The sequence below is a fragment of the Copadichromis virginalis genome, linkage group LG17 (assembly GCF_057382275.1).
Source record: "Copadichromis virginalis isolate Kocher_CV1m ecotype Utaka linkage group LG17, C_Virginalis_male_GT1.1, whole genome shotgun sequence".
NCBI classification, from domain to species: Eukaryota; Metazoa; Chordata; class Actinopteri; order Cichliformes; family Cichlidae; genus Copadichromis; species Copadichromis virginalis.
The window spans coordinates 41,109,188-41,125,661 of record NC_140634.1 but is presented as its reverse complement, the minus strand read 5'-3'; the positions used below and the strand labels follow the sequence as shown (position 1 = coordinate 41,125,661).

At 42.9% G+C, this 16,474-nt stretch overlaps 1 protein-coding gene across 1 annotated transcript in view; it reads left to right on the top strand.

Annotated features, from left to right (window-relative positions):
• tmtc1 (transmembrane O-mannosyltransferase targeting cadherins 1) overlaps nt 1–16,474 on the top strand; it is a 93,058-nt gene that overhangs the window by 31,665 nt on the left and 44,919 nt on the right. Inside the window, exons 5-6 of the mRNA XM_085435783.1 lie at nt 12,167–12,248; nt 14,165–14,268. Coding sequence (XP_085291909.1) covers nt 12,167–12,248; nt 14,165–14,268 — 186 coding nt within the window. The remainder of the gene's footprint in view (nt 1–12,166; nt 12,249–14,164; nt 14,269–16,474) is intronic.

Genomic DNA, 16,474 nt, shown 5'->3' with positions numbered 1-16,474 from the left:
AGGCAGTCACTTGTTAAGCTTAACGTGGGAATGCTTTACAAACATTCAGAGATGGACTTACACACTTGCTTTACTTCTCTCGGGGATAACTTTGTCGGAGATGAAATGCCAGGTTGCTAGCGAAGCTCCACATGCTATCCAGACCACCGACAGGTCCGGCATGCCACAGCTGCTCTATCACGTGATGCATACTGCTCCGACTTGCTAACGTTCTGAGGTGAGTTACGGCGTGTTGCAAGTTTTGCGAGGTGCTTTCGTGATATTTAATGGATCGGATTACATTTTTTATTTTTCTCCGATATCCGATCCAGTAATTTAGGTCAGTATCGGACCGATACCGATACGTAATATCGGATCGGTCCATCTCTAATACTTACTAATTAATTAATTACCCTCTAAGGGGTACAATGAAGGAACAGGAGAGGAAATTCCATACAGAGTGAGGAATGTGAAAACTTTCAGCTCTGAGTGAAATGTAGGCTGAGTTGGATTCAGTGCAAAAATTAGACAGTGTTGGTGATTTTGAACTCGATCAAAATCAGTGTTTTACTTTCACCACATCTTCCCTGAGATATGCACACCTCCATCCCTTCGCTCCTTTCCTTTTTCCCCAGTTACAGAAAATTGGCATCCTGCTGTTAACAGCAGCAGAATTTTTTTTTCACATCGTGGGCTTGATATTAGAATTTTAATTTCTAATGTCATAATATACCATACCATACCATACCACCTTTATTTATAAAGCACTTTAACATAAAACCAGAGTTCACAAAGTGCTGTACATGCTAAAAGCAAATTAAAATGAGATAAGATAAAATAAATAACTAAAAAACTAAAATAAATTAAAACATGTCAAAACAAATTTAGTCAACCCCTCTAATCAATGCCAAAGGCTTCAGCGAATAAATATGTTTTAAGAAGACTTTTAAATTCAGAGAGAGAAGAGGCCTGCCTAACATGCAAGGGTAGATCATTCCACAACTTTGGAGCAACTACAGCAAAAGCACGATCACCTTTAGATTTATACTTAGTTTTTGGTACCTTAAGGAGCTGCTGATTGGCGGACCTAAGGGAACGGGGAGGTGTATATGGTTGTAGTAGCTCCGAGAGGTAGGGGGGGGCCAGGCCATTAAGAGATTTAAAAGCAAATAAGAGAATTTTAAAAACAATCCTAAAATGTACAGGTAGCCAATGGAGTGAAATTAAAATTGGGGTAATGTGCTCAAACTTTTTTGTTCCAGTTAAAAGACGTGCTGCAGCATTTTGCACAACCTGCAGGCGCCTAATGGACGCATCACTAACCCCAAAATAAAGTGCGTTACAATAATCCAGCCTAGAAGTAACAAAGGCATGGATTACTGTCTCAAAATGCTGTTTCGATAAGATAGGCTTTATTTTGGCTAATTCCCTCAAATGAAAAAAGCTAGATCTTACAGCAGCTCATATAATATAATTAATTAATTCTAATCTGCCTAGTATTGGACAACTAGGACAATAGAACACAAATTGCAATGACTGATTCTTTTTTCTTTTAATTCCACTGTATAAAAATTGGATGTGATTCATGAGGTAAAATTAACACAAACGTCTGTGTACAGACAAGATACAGCAGATTGTGGTTGCTGAAAGTAACTGCTGCTACAGCTTCTCTGCTGCTGCTCACGTCATCCCTCAGATCAAAATGACAAAGTGCCTCATGGTTCTATGACGTCTCTAATACTTAAATAAAAGTATTTCATTACAACAGGAACTTGTAAACAAAATTATTATAAAGATAAAACTATCCATTTTCAAGTCCCTCTATCACTGTTTTTTATAATATAAGTACTTGTAAGTATAAGCATATGAAAAATTTCAAGTGTGCTGTGGAAACAAGTTACATTATAATCAACTGAACCTTCTCAGCCGCATCTGCAGAGTGACTCCTATGGGCAGAAATCTGTGCCATCAGAAACTGTATTTGAATAAGTTAAATTAGAATTTGAATTGCTTGGATTGAATCTGAATTGTAACTTGAATAAATGCTTTTAAAAACTGAATATGAATTATCCTAATTTGAAATTCAATTTATTGGTTTGAAAATGATCATCACTAACTTTAAATTGAATTTTATATTTTGAAAATGAATTCAATTGTTTTGAAACTGTATTTTATCAATTAAAATTTATGTTCTCAAATAATTTCAGATTCACTTCTCACCATTCAGTTTCAGTTCTACAATTCAATTTCAGTTCCAAAATCCAGTTTTTTGGGACTTACATCCGGTTCAGGTTCAAGAGTAATCGAGCGCAGATTAATAGAGCTACGTTTTACTAACGGACCGAAAGTGTTACTGACGGGAATCTACAGCATCATGAGCTGAATTAAGACTTCAGAAGTCATTCGTCATGTCAAATGACCAGCGGATAAACTCTCAGGTTGGTAATAAATGTATTACACGTATAAGAACAAGCGTCATGTTAACAAATGATAGCCGTACAGTAACTTTTATGCTTATTGTAGCTGTTAGCTAAAAACGCTAATTTAGCGTAGTTTGCCCTGGATTTAGCTTTGACAAACAAATATGATCGACTGTTTCTAGTAGAATTCCAAAGTTGTCACCCTCTCAGAGCCCTGTATGCTTCCAAAGACCCCTACAGTAGGGAAACATGCAAAACGGTGTCCAAACCTTTGTGTTTTAGCTTTATTTATGTCTTACACAACATCCCAAGTCTTTAGCTAGCTTAATAACTTTAGCTAAAGTGAATAGTTAGTCTAATTCGTTAGTGCAGCATTACTGGATCATCTCTGTTTGAAGTGATATGATATGTGACTATCACTGTGTTTAACTACCATAATAATTCTTAGGGTGCTGAGTGCATGCTTAATTAGATTTTTTTTTTTTTAAACATACTGCTCCATTACTATGTTTGACAGGCTGAAGTTGTCGATTTAGGAGGTGACCCGACCATCTTTTACAGGTGTTCTGTGCCAGAAATGGAGTGTCCACTGAAGACTGAAGATACTGAATCTCTACACCTTGCCATTGATCCCACTTGTGCCTTCATCTAGACAAGAGACATTAACTTAACCACTCTCACATGCTCTGTACCTACATCACCTTCCCTGACAGTCGTAGCTTGGCTCATCTGAGGGTGAAATTATAAGAATGTGTTATTTTTCAAAGTGCTCTCTAGGGTTCCTAAATAAAATATGGCATTGAGGTCATTTCTTTTGAATTAATCCCTGTTCTGAAATATAAGAAATATAAGATAATAAGATGGCGCCGGTGAGGTCGGCTGCCGTCACGACTGCTCCGACCACTTTTTCTTTGTCTTTGTTTTTTAAGTTAGTTTTCAGCGTTTCTAAATCGGCAAAATCATCACCATTGGGTACATTAGGTATAACAGTGACACTCTTGTTTCTATTGGTATACAATGTACTCACAATTCGAAGTTTTTAACTCCGGATCAGAGCTGGCCGAGTGAGATCTTGAGGGAGAACAAAGGGAAGCGGTGGCGGCCTAGAGGGAAGCGAGCCGGCGTCAGGAACAGGCTGAGAGCTCGTGCACACCGCACACCTCTGCCTAGCATCCTGCTCGCCAACGTCCAGTCACTGGAGAACAAGCTTGACGACCTCAGGGCCAGGGTAAAGTTCCAGAGAGACATTCGGGACTGCAATCTCCTCTGCTTCACCGAGACATGGCTGAACCCAGCGGTGCCGGACCACGCCATCCAGCCGGCCGAGTTCTTCTCGGTTCACCGCATGGACAGGACACGGGACTCGGGGAAGTCAAGGGGAGGCGGCGTGTGTTTAATGGTGAACAACAACTGGTGCAACAGTGCGAACGTTGTTCCTCTCACACGCTCCTGCACACCAAATCTGGAACTACTGTCCATCATCTGTTGTCCTTTTTATCTACCTCGGGAATTTACATCGGTCATTATAAGTGCCGTTTATATTCCACCACAAGCGGACACGGTCACCGCCTTATGCGAGCTGCATGAGGCACTCACACAGCACCAGACACAACACCGGGACGCTGCGCTTATTGTGACGGGGGACTTTAATAGCGCCAACCTCAAACGCGCAGCGCCGAACTTTTATCAACACATCACCTGCCCCACCAGGGGTGAAAGGACACTGGACCACTGCTACACTACGGTCAAGGACGGCTACAAGGCACAATCCCGCCCTCCATTTGGCAAATCTGATCACGCCGCCATCTTTCTCATGCCAAAATACAAACAAAGGCTGAAACAGGAAGTTCCGGTTCAGAGGAATGTCGCGCGCTGGACGGATCAATCGGTGGCCGCGTTACAGGACGCACTCGATGACGCAGACTGGGGCATGTTCAGAAACAGCTCCGATGATGATGTCAACGTGTTTACGGAAGCGGTTGTGGGATTCATCAGGAAACTAGTGGATGATACCGTGGAGACAAAGACTATCACAACGTTTCCCAACCAGAAGCCGTGGGTGGATAAAACCATCCGCGACGCTCTGAGATCCCGCACCGCTGCCTACAACACGGGACTCACGACGGGGGACATGGACCCGTACAAAGCCGCGTCATATAACGTGCGGAGGGCGGTGAAAGAGGCGAAGCAGCGCTACGGGAGGAAACTAGAGTCACAACTCCAACAGAGTGACTCTAGGAGCCTGTGGCGGGGACTAAGGACAATAACGGACTATAAAGCACCAACAACCGGTATGACGAACGCGGCCGTGACTCTGGCAGACGAGCTAAACACTTTCTATGCTCGCTTCGAGGCTGCAGCTAAGGACTCCAACAATGCTAGTGCTAGCGGCGCTAACGGCTGCAGACAGGAAGATACTGCCAGCACCGGAAACGTGCTCGTCATCTCCGAGCATGAAGTAAGGAGAGCCTTCAAAAGAGTGAACACCAGGAAAGCAGCAGGACCAGACGGCATCCCAGGTCGTATCCTAAGAGACTGCGCATACCAGCTAGCTCCTGTGTTCACTGAGATATTCAACATCTCTTTATCTCAGTCGGTCATCCCCACATGCTTCAAAGAGTCCATCATTGTTCCTGTCCCGAAGAAACCCCACCCTGCTTCTCTCAATGACTATCGCCCTGTAGCCCTCACCTCAGTAGTGATGAAGTGCTTTGAACGCCTGGTCAGAGACTTCATCATTTCTTCACTACCAGACACACTGGACCCACTACAGTTCGCTTACCGTCCAAATCGTTCCACAGACGATGCCATCTCTCATCTCCTCCACACATCACTCACCCACTTGGACACTAGAAGGGGGAATTATGTTAAAATGCTCTTCATAGACTACAGCTCTGCATTTAACACCATAATTCCCTCCACACTCACCACCAAGCTGGAGCATCTGGGACTCAGCTCATCTATGTGTCAGTGGATCTCCAACTTCCTAACTGGCAGACCACAGGCAGTAAGGATGGGCGGACATGTCTCAGCCTCCACCACTCTCAGCACTGGAGCCCCCCAGGGGTGTGTTCTGAGCCCCCTGCTGTACTCTTTGTACACATATGACTGTGTGGCCACTACCAGCTCCACCACCATCATCAAGTTTGCTGACGACACCGTCGTGGTGGGCCTGATCTCTGATAACAACGAGACGGCCTACCTGAAGGAGATTAGGAATCTGGAGAACTGGTGCCAGAGGAACAACCTCCTTCTAAACGTCAGTAAGACAAAGGAGCTGATAGTGGACTTCAGCACTAAGCAGGAGAGGAACTACCAGACCCCTGTCATCAACGAGTGCCCAGTGGAGAGAGTGGACAGCTTCAAATACCTCGGAGTTCACATCACGCAGGACCTGTCATGGTCCTGTCACATCAACACCATGGTGAAAAAGGCCCGACAGCGTCTCTACCACCTCAGACGCTTGAGAGACTTCCAACTGCCCTCCAAGGTGCTCAGGAACTTTTACTCGTGCACCATAGAGAGCATCCTGACGGGAAACATCTTAACCTGGTTCGGGAACAGCACCATGCAGGACAGACGAGCTCTACAGAGGGTTGTGCGATCAGCTGAGCGCACCATCCGCTCCGAGCTCCCTGACCTGCACTCAATCTACAGCAGGCGGTGCTGGACCAAGGCCAGGAAGATGGTGAAGGACCTCAGCCATCCCAACAACAGACTGTTCTCTCTGCTGAGGTCAGGAAAGCGATTCCGCTCCCTGAAGACCAACACAGAGAGACTGAGGAGGAGCTTCTTCCCGCAGGCGATACGGTCTCTCAATCACACCACCACACAATACTGACCCACACATATAGTTCTTACACACACACTGGACATTCTGGACATTGTTTTCACTTCATCACTTAAATCACTTTAAGCATATTTGCACTGCACAAGACATAATGTGGATTGCACAACACTGGACATTATATTCTTCATTTCCAGTTAATACTTGTACAGCTGCTGTTATTGTGTATATATTTATTTATATTTCTTCATACATTCTTATATAGTTCTATATTGTGTATTTTGTTGTACAGTTATTTTATTTTCAACTTTAATTTATATATTTTATCTTATTCTTTCCCAGTTAAAATTACCCTTCATTCTAATTTGTGTTGTACAGTTATTTCATTTTTAACCTTAATTTATATTTTATTCCTCCCTAGTTAAATTTACCCTTTTTAATTTTTCATATTTATTTCCTATCTTATTCATAGCCTTTTCCTTTTTTGTTTTCTTTAGGTCACGAGCAGTTGTCCAAGCATTTCACTACATATCGTACTGTGTATGACTGTGTACGTGACAAATAAAATTTGAATTTGAATTTGAATTTGAATTTTGAATTTGAATTTGAATTTGAACCTCTCCTGGTTTTAATGGCACTTTGGATTTCCTTACTTTCTGTTCCACTCCCAACCCCAAATAGATGCTGGCAAGCTGACACAGTAACATGGAAGAGGGAAAGAAGTTGGAAAGGACAACTACAAATAAACCTAATGCCTAACAATGAAAAATGTAAAATAAGAACAATAATAATAATAATACTAAAGGTAAAGGATAAAGTAACAAGTTTTGAGTTTTTTGTTTATTCCAAATGATCATCCAGATGTCTGTGACATGTGATGACAAACAACATAATAGAAGGCCTTTGTCATCACATGCTTAAACTCATATATTTTTGCATGAACAGGCAGTCAGACATGCTGTAACTGTGGGGTAGTGTCATGTAATTAATATATTCTTAGTGCTTATTTTCTTATTATAATGTTTAATGTATGTTAGTAATAAAAGCTTGTAAAGCAAGGCCACGTTTGACTCGTAAACTAAGGGCTCAGCCAGACTGAAAACAGGAAGTTAGTGTAGAGCAGGGGTGTCAAACTCAATTGCACAGGGGGCGAAAACTCAAGGCACACTTTAGGTCGCGGGCCAAACAAGATAAACATTTATTGAACACACTAAAACAATGTTTTTTAATAAAAACAGACAGGAATATTATTCCAGATTAAATAAACTTAAAAAAAATAAACTTTAACTTTAAATATTTTGCTCTTCATAAAAATATATCCTGTCAAAATTATGCAAGTTAGAAATATGAACATGCTGCCAAAAACCCCAGAAAAAATAAATGAAAGCAAATTCAAGCTGGGCGTTGCTTCAGGAATGGAACTAATAAACTGTGCGGGCCATTCTGTGTCGTACTTTCCCTTGAGTGTGTCATTACACTGCAGAACCAAAACCAGCAAAAACCATAAATCAACAACCCCTCCCAGGTCACAGTCCCAAAGTCAGACCGCGCATCCCGCAGCGGTGCAAAAAGAACAAAAACAAAAACGCCACAAAACAGTCTCAGGCGGCCCATCACTACAACAAAAGAGTTTCAGTGGCCTACCTCGGGTCCCGTGACGGCAGTGGGACGCTTTAGACGGCCGACCTCGAGTCCAGTGGGGGCAGCGTTACAGCTCCGGCAGGCAGCCATGGATCCGGCAGCAGCAGCAAAACTGTTCTGGGGGCCTGCCACTGATCCAGTGGCAGTGGAGCTGCAGCTCCAGTGGCTTGCCACGCGTCCAGAGGTGGCGGCGCTGTACCTCCTGCAGCCTGCCACAGGTCCGGCAGTAGCGGCGAAACGGTTCCAGTGGCCTTCCTCGGGTCCAGTGGCGGCGGCGCTGCTCCTCCAGCGGCTTACTCCGGGCCCCGTGGCGGCGGCGCTGCTCCTCCGGCGGCTTGCCCCGGGTCCGACGGCAACGGCACTGCTCCGGTGAGCAACAGCTAGGAGTGGCACATGGCCTATGAAGCACTGGTCGCTGACGTGGGCGGTGTGAAGGGCGTGCTAGACGTGGGCGGTGTGGAGGGCGCGCTAGACGTGGGTGGCGTGGAGGGCGCAGAGTTCAGGAGTCTGACAGCTGTGGGGAAGAAGCTGTTCCGGTACCTGGTGGTCTTAGTCCGGAGGCTCCTGTAGCGCCTCCCAGAGGGCAGGAGGGTGAAGAGTCCATGTGATGGGTGACTGGGGTCTTTGATGATTTTCCCAGCCCTTTTCAGACACCGCTTCCTGTAGATGTCTTTTATGGCAGGAAGTGGTGCTCTGGCGATGCGCTGGGCAGTTTTCACGACCCTCTGCAACGCCTTCCGGTCCGAGGCAGAGCAGTTCCCGTACCAGTTCCCGTACCCTGTTGTAGGGCAGGGATAGCTCAGTAGGTAGAGTGGCGGCCCCATGATCGGAAGGTCGGGGGTTCGATTCCCCTGAACAGCTACCCTGAGGTACCCCTGAGCAAGGTACCGTCCCTACACACTGCTCCCCGGGTGCCCAATGGCTGCCCACTGTTTCACTGAGTGAATGGGTTAAATGCAGAGAGGGATTTTCCCCACGGGGACCAATAAAGTACACTTCTTTCTTTCTTATACAGTTGGTCAGGATGCTCTCGATGGTGCAGCGATAGAAGTTCACCAGGATGTCTGAGGACAGGTGGTTCTTCCTCAGAGTCCTCAAGAAGAAGAGGCACAGGTGAGCGTGGACGTCCAGATGAGATCCTCGGAGATGTGGACTCCCAGGAACTTGAAGCTGCTCACACGCTCCACAGCTGTCCCCTTAATGTAGATGGGTGGATGTGGGTCAGCGTTCCTCCTGTAGTCCACGATGAGCTCCTTGGTCTTCTCGGTGTTGAGCAGCAGGTTGTTTGTGTCGCACCACTCAGCCAGACGATCTACCTCCTCCCAGTAGGCGGTCTCATCGTTGTCACTGATGAGGCCAATCACCGTGGTGTCATCTGCAAACTTAATGATGGTGTTGGAACCATCAGCAGGTCTGCAGTCGTGGGTGAAGAGGGAGTAGAGGAAAGGGCTCATCACACAGCCTTGTGGTACACCGGTGTTCATTGTGATTGTAGATGAGCAGCGGTTATCCAGCCGGACATGTTGGGGGCGGTTGGTCAGGAAGTCCAGTAACCATTTGCAGATGAGGGAACTGATGCCCAGGTCTGTCAGTTTCCTGATGAGTTGTGAGGGGAGGATTGTATTGAATGCTGAACTGAAGTCTATAAACAGCATTCTGGCGTAGGTGTTGTTGTTGTCCAGGTGTGAGAGGACAGAGTGCAGTGCGATGGAGACTGCATCCTCTGTGCTCCTGTTCTGGCGGTATGCGAATTAGTGGGGGTCCAGGGTGGGGGGGAGACAGGATTTGAAGTGTGCTAGGACCAGCTGCCCTAAGCACTTAGTGATGATGGGGGTGAGGGCTACTGGGCGGTAGTCATTGAGGCTAGATGGGTTGGAGTTTTTGGGTGTCGGGACGATGGAGGTGGATTTGAAGCAGGCCGGTACCACAGCGTGGGCCAAGGACAGATTGAATATGTCTGTCAGCACTCCTGTAAGCTCCCCAGAACACGCTCTGAGAACACGCCCGGGGATGCCATCAGGGCCTGCAGCCTTGTGGACATTGATCCTGCTCAGCACCGCTCCTACATCGGTGGGGGAGAGAGTCAGAGGTTGGTGGTTTGGCGTCATGTCTGCTTTGGTTGTGATTGTGGGGTTCCCTCGCTCAAAACGAGCATAAAAGTTGTTGAGCTCGTTGAGGAAGGAGACATCAGAGGATACGGGGGAGGGTTTGGTGGTCCTGTAGTCTGTAATGGTCTGGAGTTCTTGCCACCTGCATCGGGGGTTGGAGTTAGAGAAGTGTTCTTCTACCTTCTTTTTGTAATGGTGTTTGGCTTTTTTGATACCCTTCTTTAGATTAGCCCTGGGCGTAGGCATGTGCATCTCCTGACCTAAAGGCGGTGTTGCGGGCCTTCAGATCATTACATGCTCCATTTTTAGGACTTTACCACACAGCGTTTCCTGGTGTATGAAGCAGTGATATGCTGCTAACTCACCCGTACAGTGATCCTGCATCTTTACTTGCATCCTGCTGACTTGTCCGCTTTTTTCACCGCACAACACCGGCGCTCCATCTGTTGTAAGTCCAACAAGTTTGTCCCAGGGCAGTTTCATGTCGGTTACACTTTGACATACGTTTTAAAAAATGTCTTTTCCTGTCGTTGTCCCGTGCATCGATTTAATGTTCAATATTTCCTCTCCACGGATGAAGATGACCAGCTGTGCAATGTCCATCATGTCTATACTTTCATCCACAGACAGTATGCAATGAACTTTTTGCTTCTTTCACACAACTGTGTTCTTAAATCAGTGGCCATCTCACAAACCCGATCAGCAATCGTATTTCTCCTCAGGCTCACATTTGCCAAAATCTGCGTTTTGTCTGGACACAAGACGTCGCACAGCTTCATCATGCAGCCCTTCAGAGTGGTACCGGGCTGATTTGGCTCCTCTACTACAATAAAACTTGCTTTCACAACACCTGCACTTTGTGATTTTGCTCTGGTGCAAAAACTCTGCTGAAATGTCAGATTCTTCTTTAGCTCGTCTACTTTCTGTAGTTTCTGCTCTGCATTTAGGTTTTTCAGCTTATCCTGACGTTTTGTCTCATAGTGCCGTCTAAAATTAAATTCCTTCATTACAGCCACATTAGCTCCACTAATAAGACACACGGGTTTACCAGCATGTCTGTAAACATATATTCAGTCTCTGGCGCTGAAAGGCTCTGCTTTCAGAATCAACTTTTCTCTCCACCATTGTGAGCGGCTAGCTTCGCAATAACAGAAGTTTGACTTGATTGACGCGGGAATGTTCCCAGTTAGCCTAGCGTTCAGCACGGAGGCTGCAGCGCTGCATTATGGGATCTGTAGTTTGTATATTATTAGCACCTCATATCGCCGGGTCATGCATAACAATAATAGTACATCTATATAAAATGATCTCGCGGGCCGGATATAAATGTCCGCCGGGCCGGATGTGGCCCGCGGGCCTTGACTTTGACACGTGGTGTAGAGCTATACAAGCATATAAATAAAAACAGGACACCCAGACAAAAAGAGGAACTAGTAACATGAAACTATGTGTGACGTGTAAAGGACCAAAATAACACCTATATGAGACACATTTTTAAATTCTAATGTTAGAGTTTCTGCAACTGGCTTTTGGGGCTGTGCAGGGCTCTCTCTTCCAGAAGATGATTGAATAAAGAAATATAAATGTTTTGACCACTCTGAGTCGGGTTTTCTCTGTTCTATCATGGGGATCAAAGAATAGGGTTTAGGGTGCTCTCAGTGCTCGGGCCCTAATAAACGGAGCAAATACAATAGGGCCTTCACACGCTCAGTGCTCGGGCCCTAATAATGATAATACTACTAATAATAATAATTAATAATAAACGGAGCAGATACAATAGGGCCTTCGCACTCTCAGTGCTCGGGCCCTAAAAATGTTATGACATTTTTTAACACAAAATGCAATGGCATGAAAATCTCAAAAATAAATTTTTCATTTACAGTCGGACAGAAAACCAATAAATGTTTAAACTGAAACAACGCTTCAAAAGCATACAAGGCAAACGGAAGTTAAATCATACAGAATACAGAAAAAATTACAAAAATAAACGTGGCTAAAAAGTGTTTGGTTTTTAAAAAGATATTTGCAGTCAACATTTTTTGGAATTGACATTATACATAATTCCTGTTTTTATTTCCCTTCTACGACAATTTTTTGCTCTTTATTCCCATAAACTATAACTTTGCTGTTAAAAATTGAGTCTGTCATAGACACCTATGTGTTTTTTTTTAAATTCTAACTTAATTTTATTGTTTTACTCTGACTATTGTCTGTCTGTCTCTGACTCACAGTCACCTGTCTAGTTCTACACTCAGGGAGCTCCTCCACATCTGTAGCCCCTTCATCAAACGAGCCTGCCTTATCACCGGCTATGTGAGTATTTGTGTGTGCATAGCTTTGCAGTGTATATATACCGGGTAAAGTAAGCATCGAACACGTCACCAATGTTCTGTGTTAATATATTTCTAAAGGAGCTATTTACATGAATTTATCACCAAATGTTGGCAACAACCCATCAACTCCACACATTCAAAGAAATGAAACCATAGATTTCCAAGAATTAAGTTATTCCATCGCTATAATGTGGTCCACCTTTCGCGGCCTCGCTGTTTTGTGGATTTTTTGGGGGGCAATTTTCCATACTTTTTCTTCTTTTATTTTCTTTTTTTTTTTTAAACAGCCATTGTGTTCTGCATCCTGATTGGCTGTAGACAATTATCAATCAATCTTGTGCTGTGTCTCCAGAATGCATTCAGCTTGTCAAATTTATATAAATCTTCAATCACTAGCAGTGTGACTCTGAGGTGCTATACTGTATGTTTGTAAGTTTTCTCTCCAACAAACACAACACTGTTGACGAAACATTTTGCACCATCAAAGGCTCCTATGGTAGCACCGAAAGGGCAGAGGAAGATGCTATCCATTGCACAAAAAGTTGGACTTCTGGACATGCTAGTTACCCTATTTTTTTTTGGATTAGGTGCATTAAGCAAAACAAAACAGTCAGATAAGTCAAACTTTACTCAACTCATTCCTCTTGCTTCCCCTACTCCTCATTGATTCTTTAATGATTCATTAATGTTGAATTCTCTGGCAGCTGCTCTATTCCCGTGTTGTTGGCCTGAAAACAGGGTTTGATATTTGGTTTCATTCTATAATACTGGACTTATTTTTCTACGAAGATTTGAACTTTGAGAGTTTAAACAAGACAGAAAAGTGTGAAAATGTTCATGCCTGTCTGAAAAAAGTGTATAAAGTGTGTAGTGATGGGTTTTACAGCCTTAAAACACCTATAATAATTGTAAAAAAAAGAAAGTATTGTACAGGGAAGGTGCAAAAAGCCATGGAAATTCATGGCATCAGCTGAAATCTATCAGTAATTAGAAATCAGTCCTGCCACTTAGTGCAAATGAACACCAGCTGCTTCAGTTCCAACTGATGGCCTGTAAATGGTGCGACATTACCAAGGTGTCGCACACGAAACCTCTCATGACGGGTAAAACCGCTGAGGTCTCCTATGACCTTCACAACCCTGTTGTTTCATAACATGCTGATGGCATTGTTACAGAAGAAATGATTAAACACTGAATGTCCCATTGAGCAGTGTTGGATCTATAACTGGGAAGTGGGAAGAACATTATTTCACCATAAACTGGCTGTGACCAGATCCTCCCTGCCTTGTTTCAGACAGAGGAGTGAATAGAACTATCAGTTATCCAAGAGCCAAGGAGCAGTTGTGGAGAGCTGCAGAAATACCTGGAATCCGCAGGTAATGACTGGTCTTGTTTTAAAGAAAATGATAAGTGATGCAGTCAAGTGCCTTGGCAAGTATGCACATCCACCACGCAAAAACATCCTTTAAAGTTTGTTGAGCAACATTTAAATAAGCCTGTGAAATCCCAGAAGAATGGTCTGGTAAACGTTGAACTCTGCCATAATACACGCATGTTTGCAGATCAAAAATCACCAAAAACACAACATCAAAAGAAAAGTTTGGAAGTGTGGGGCTGTTTTTCAGAATATGACACTGGCATGGTTCATATAATTGAAGAAAGGATGAATGGAAATGATTACACATAATTTATGGTTTAATGTCTTTGCGTGTGTGGTCTGGACAGGCTGTTTCCAACATTTGATGAGAATTCCATGTCACCTTTAGAAAGATATTTACTTAGAGAATTGGTGATATGTTCAATACCTTTTTGCCTGCTGTAGACTCACAATCCCTGGAAAGACTTTCGTCTAAAAAGGAGTGGCTTGCTGAGATGTTTCTCTCCTCTATCCTGCAGGTAGTGATCATCGTGTCTTTCAGGCTTTGGCTGATGGGAGGATCCATGCCGCTTTTTTCTGAACAAGACAATCCCGCCTCCTTCTCACCTCACTTTCTCACCAGGTCAGCATCACACTCAGATGGAGACAGAAGAATCTGGTATTGAACATTTTGTCCTAAAAAGTCTTCTAATATCCATATAACTTGTTTCTAACATTGAAATATTGTCCGGTAAACCATAAATACATATATATGGTTTTTATATCAGTGGTGGACGGGAGTGGAGGCCTGGCGCTACTGAACTATCTGATACACGGGGAAAAACAACTTGATGTGTCCAGGCAGCCGATTTATGCTACATCATTGATTTATGACAAGCCGCTTACAAAAATGAACAATAGGAGCGTTAACTAACCCTGATCCTGTTTGGGGTTTTTTGTGCATTGTGTTTAAGTAGCCACTAATGATAAGACTTATCATTATTGCACAAGACAGAGATTGGAAATAAATAGAAAATAAAACACTTAAGAAGACATAAAAATAAAAAAATTGATATAGGAATACTGGCACTGCAAGGAGATCAAAAGGAGGGATAAAGAAAATTAAAAATGGAAAGCAGATCAGCAAGTCATCAATAATTAAATATAAAATAATAATTAAAATTGATCAGGGAGGGCTCAGGGAGGGGCGGGGCCATCTGCTGTCATTGGTTAGGGGGGGAAGACAGGATAAAGACATGCTGTTGAAGAGAGACAGAGATTAATAACAGATATGATTCAATGCAGAGAGGTCTGTTAACACATAGTGAGTGAGAAAAGTGACTGGAAAGGAAACACCCAGTGCATCATGGGAATCCCTGGCAGCCTACGTCTATTGCAACGTAACTAAGGGAGGATTCAGGGTCACCTGTTCCAGCCCTAACTATATGCTCTCTCTTTCTAGTCAGTACTCTTGCTGCAGCATTATGGAATAATTGAAGGATTTTCATTCTGACTTCCTGATAATAATGAATTACAGCTGTCCAACCTCGAAGTAATAAATGCATGAACTAGTTTTTCAGCGTCACTCTGAGACAGGATATTTATTACATATTTGTTTAATATGTGCCTTAAGTATGTAAATGGTAAATGGCCTGTATTTGTATAGCGTTTTACTAGACCTCCCAACTCTTGAGCCACGATCGCCCATATATATATATATATATATACACACACACACACACACACACACACACACACACACACACACACACACACACACTTTGGTGTCACGGTTCGATATTTTTTCGATACAAAAAAATGTTCATGCCTTTTTAATTTGTCATTTATTAAAATTATAAATATATATTTTAACTCAAAAGTACAGTTTTTAAATTTAACCCTAACCCTTGTGCGTGTTTTTTATTTTGACAGCGAATGCGCACCTGCGGACCACTTATGTGCAGCCCTGGTTATATAGCTCATCATATCGCAGCCACAGAAATGATTTTGTCCATGAAACCATAAAGCTGCACTTTCTTTTTGCCTTATAGTCTGATTTGTCATAACTTTTCTGTTTTGTGGTAAGCTTTTCTTTGGCTGTCACTTCTTCACCCTGACCAGTCTTATTTGGCTCAGCAGAACTGAAATATATATCCTGCTGCTTTTACACACTTTTTTCACACCATAGACAATTGCCTATGCACTCAGACCAAAAGGGGCTGAATAATTACGCAGACCCCACTTTGCAGTTATTTATTTGTAAAAAATGTTTGAAATCATGTATGATTTTCGTTCCACTTCTCACGTCTGCACCACTTTGTGTTGGTCTTTCATGTTACCCATGTATTTTGGATTCCATAAGGATGTACTTAGTTTTTCACAGGACCACATGAAGTCCTTTGAAAACCTTCTTTTTGGCAAGACTGTGTGTTCTCTTATTAGCACGTGTGCTCCGTGCACAGCATTTAACAGTGAATGAAATTCTCATCTGGTAAACCCTGTATACTGTAGTAAAGTTTGACATTTATTTATTATTTATTCTTATTTTTATATTGTATCTAGTTTTAATTAATGTTAATGTATCTGCATATGTTTATCAATATAAATCAATATAAAGCACCATAACCTTTTTTGTATATGAACTGGCACAAATCACTGCACATTTTGATTGACTGGTTGACTGATCAATTGTTTTATTTTGAATATGTAAATAGAAATAACAACAAGCAAGAAAATACATTGTAAATTCAAAACAACATAGAAAATAAAAATAAAGTTCCCACAAATATACCACAAAATATATATACTTTAAAAAGGAGTAGAATGAAGTTTACATTATTTAGCTGGCT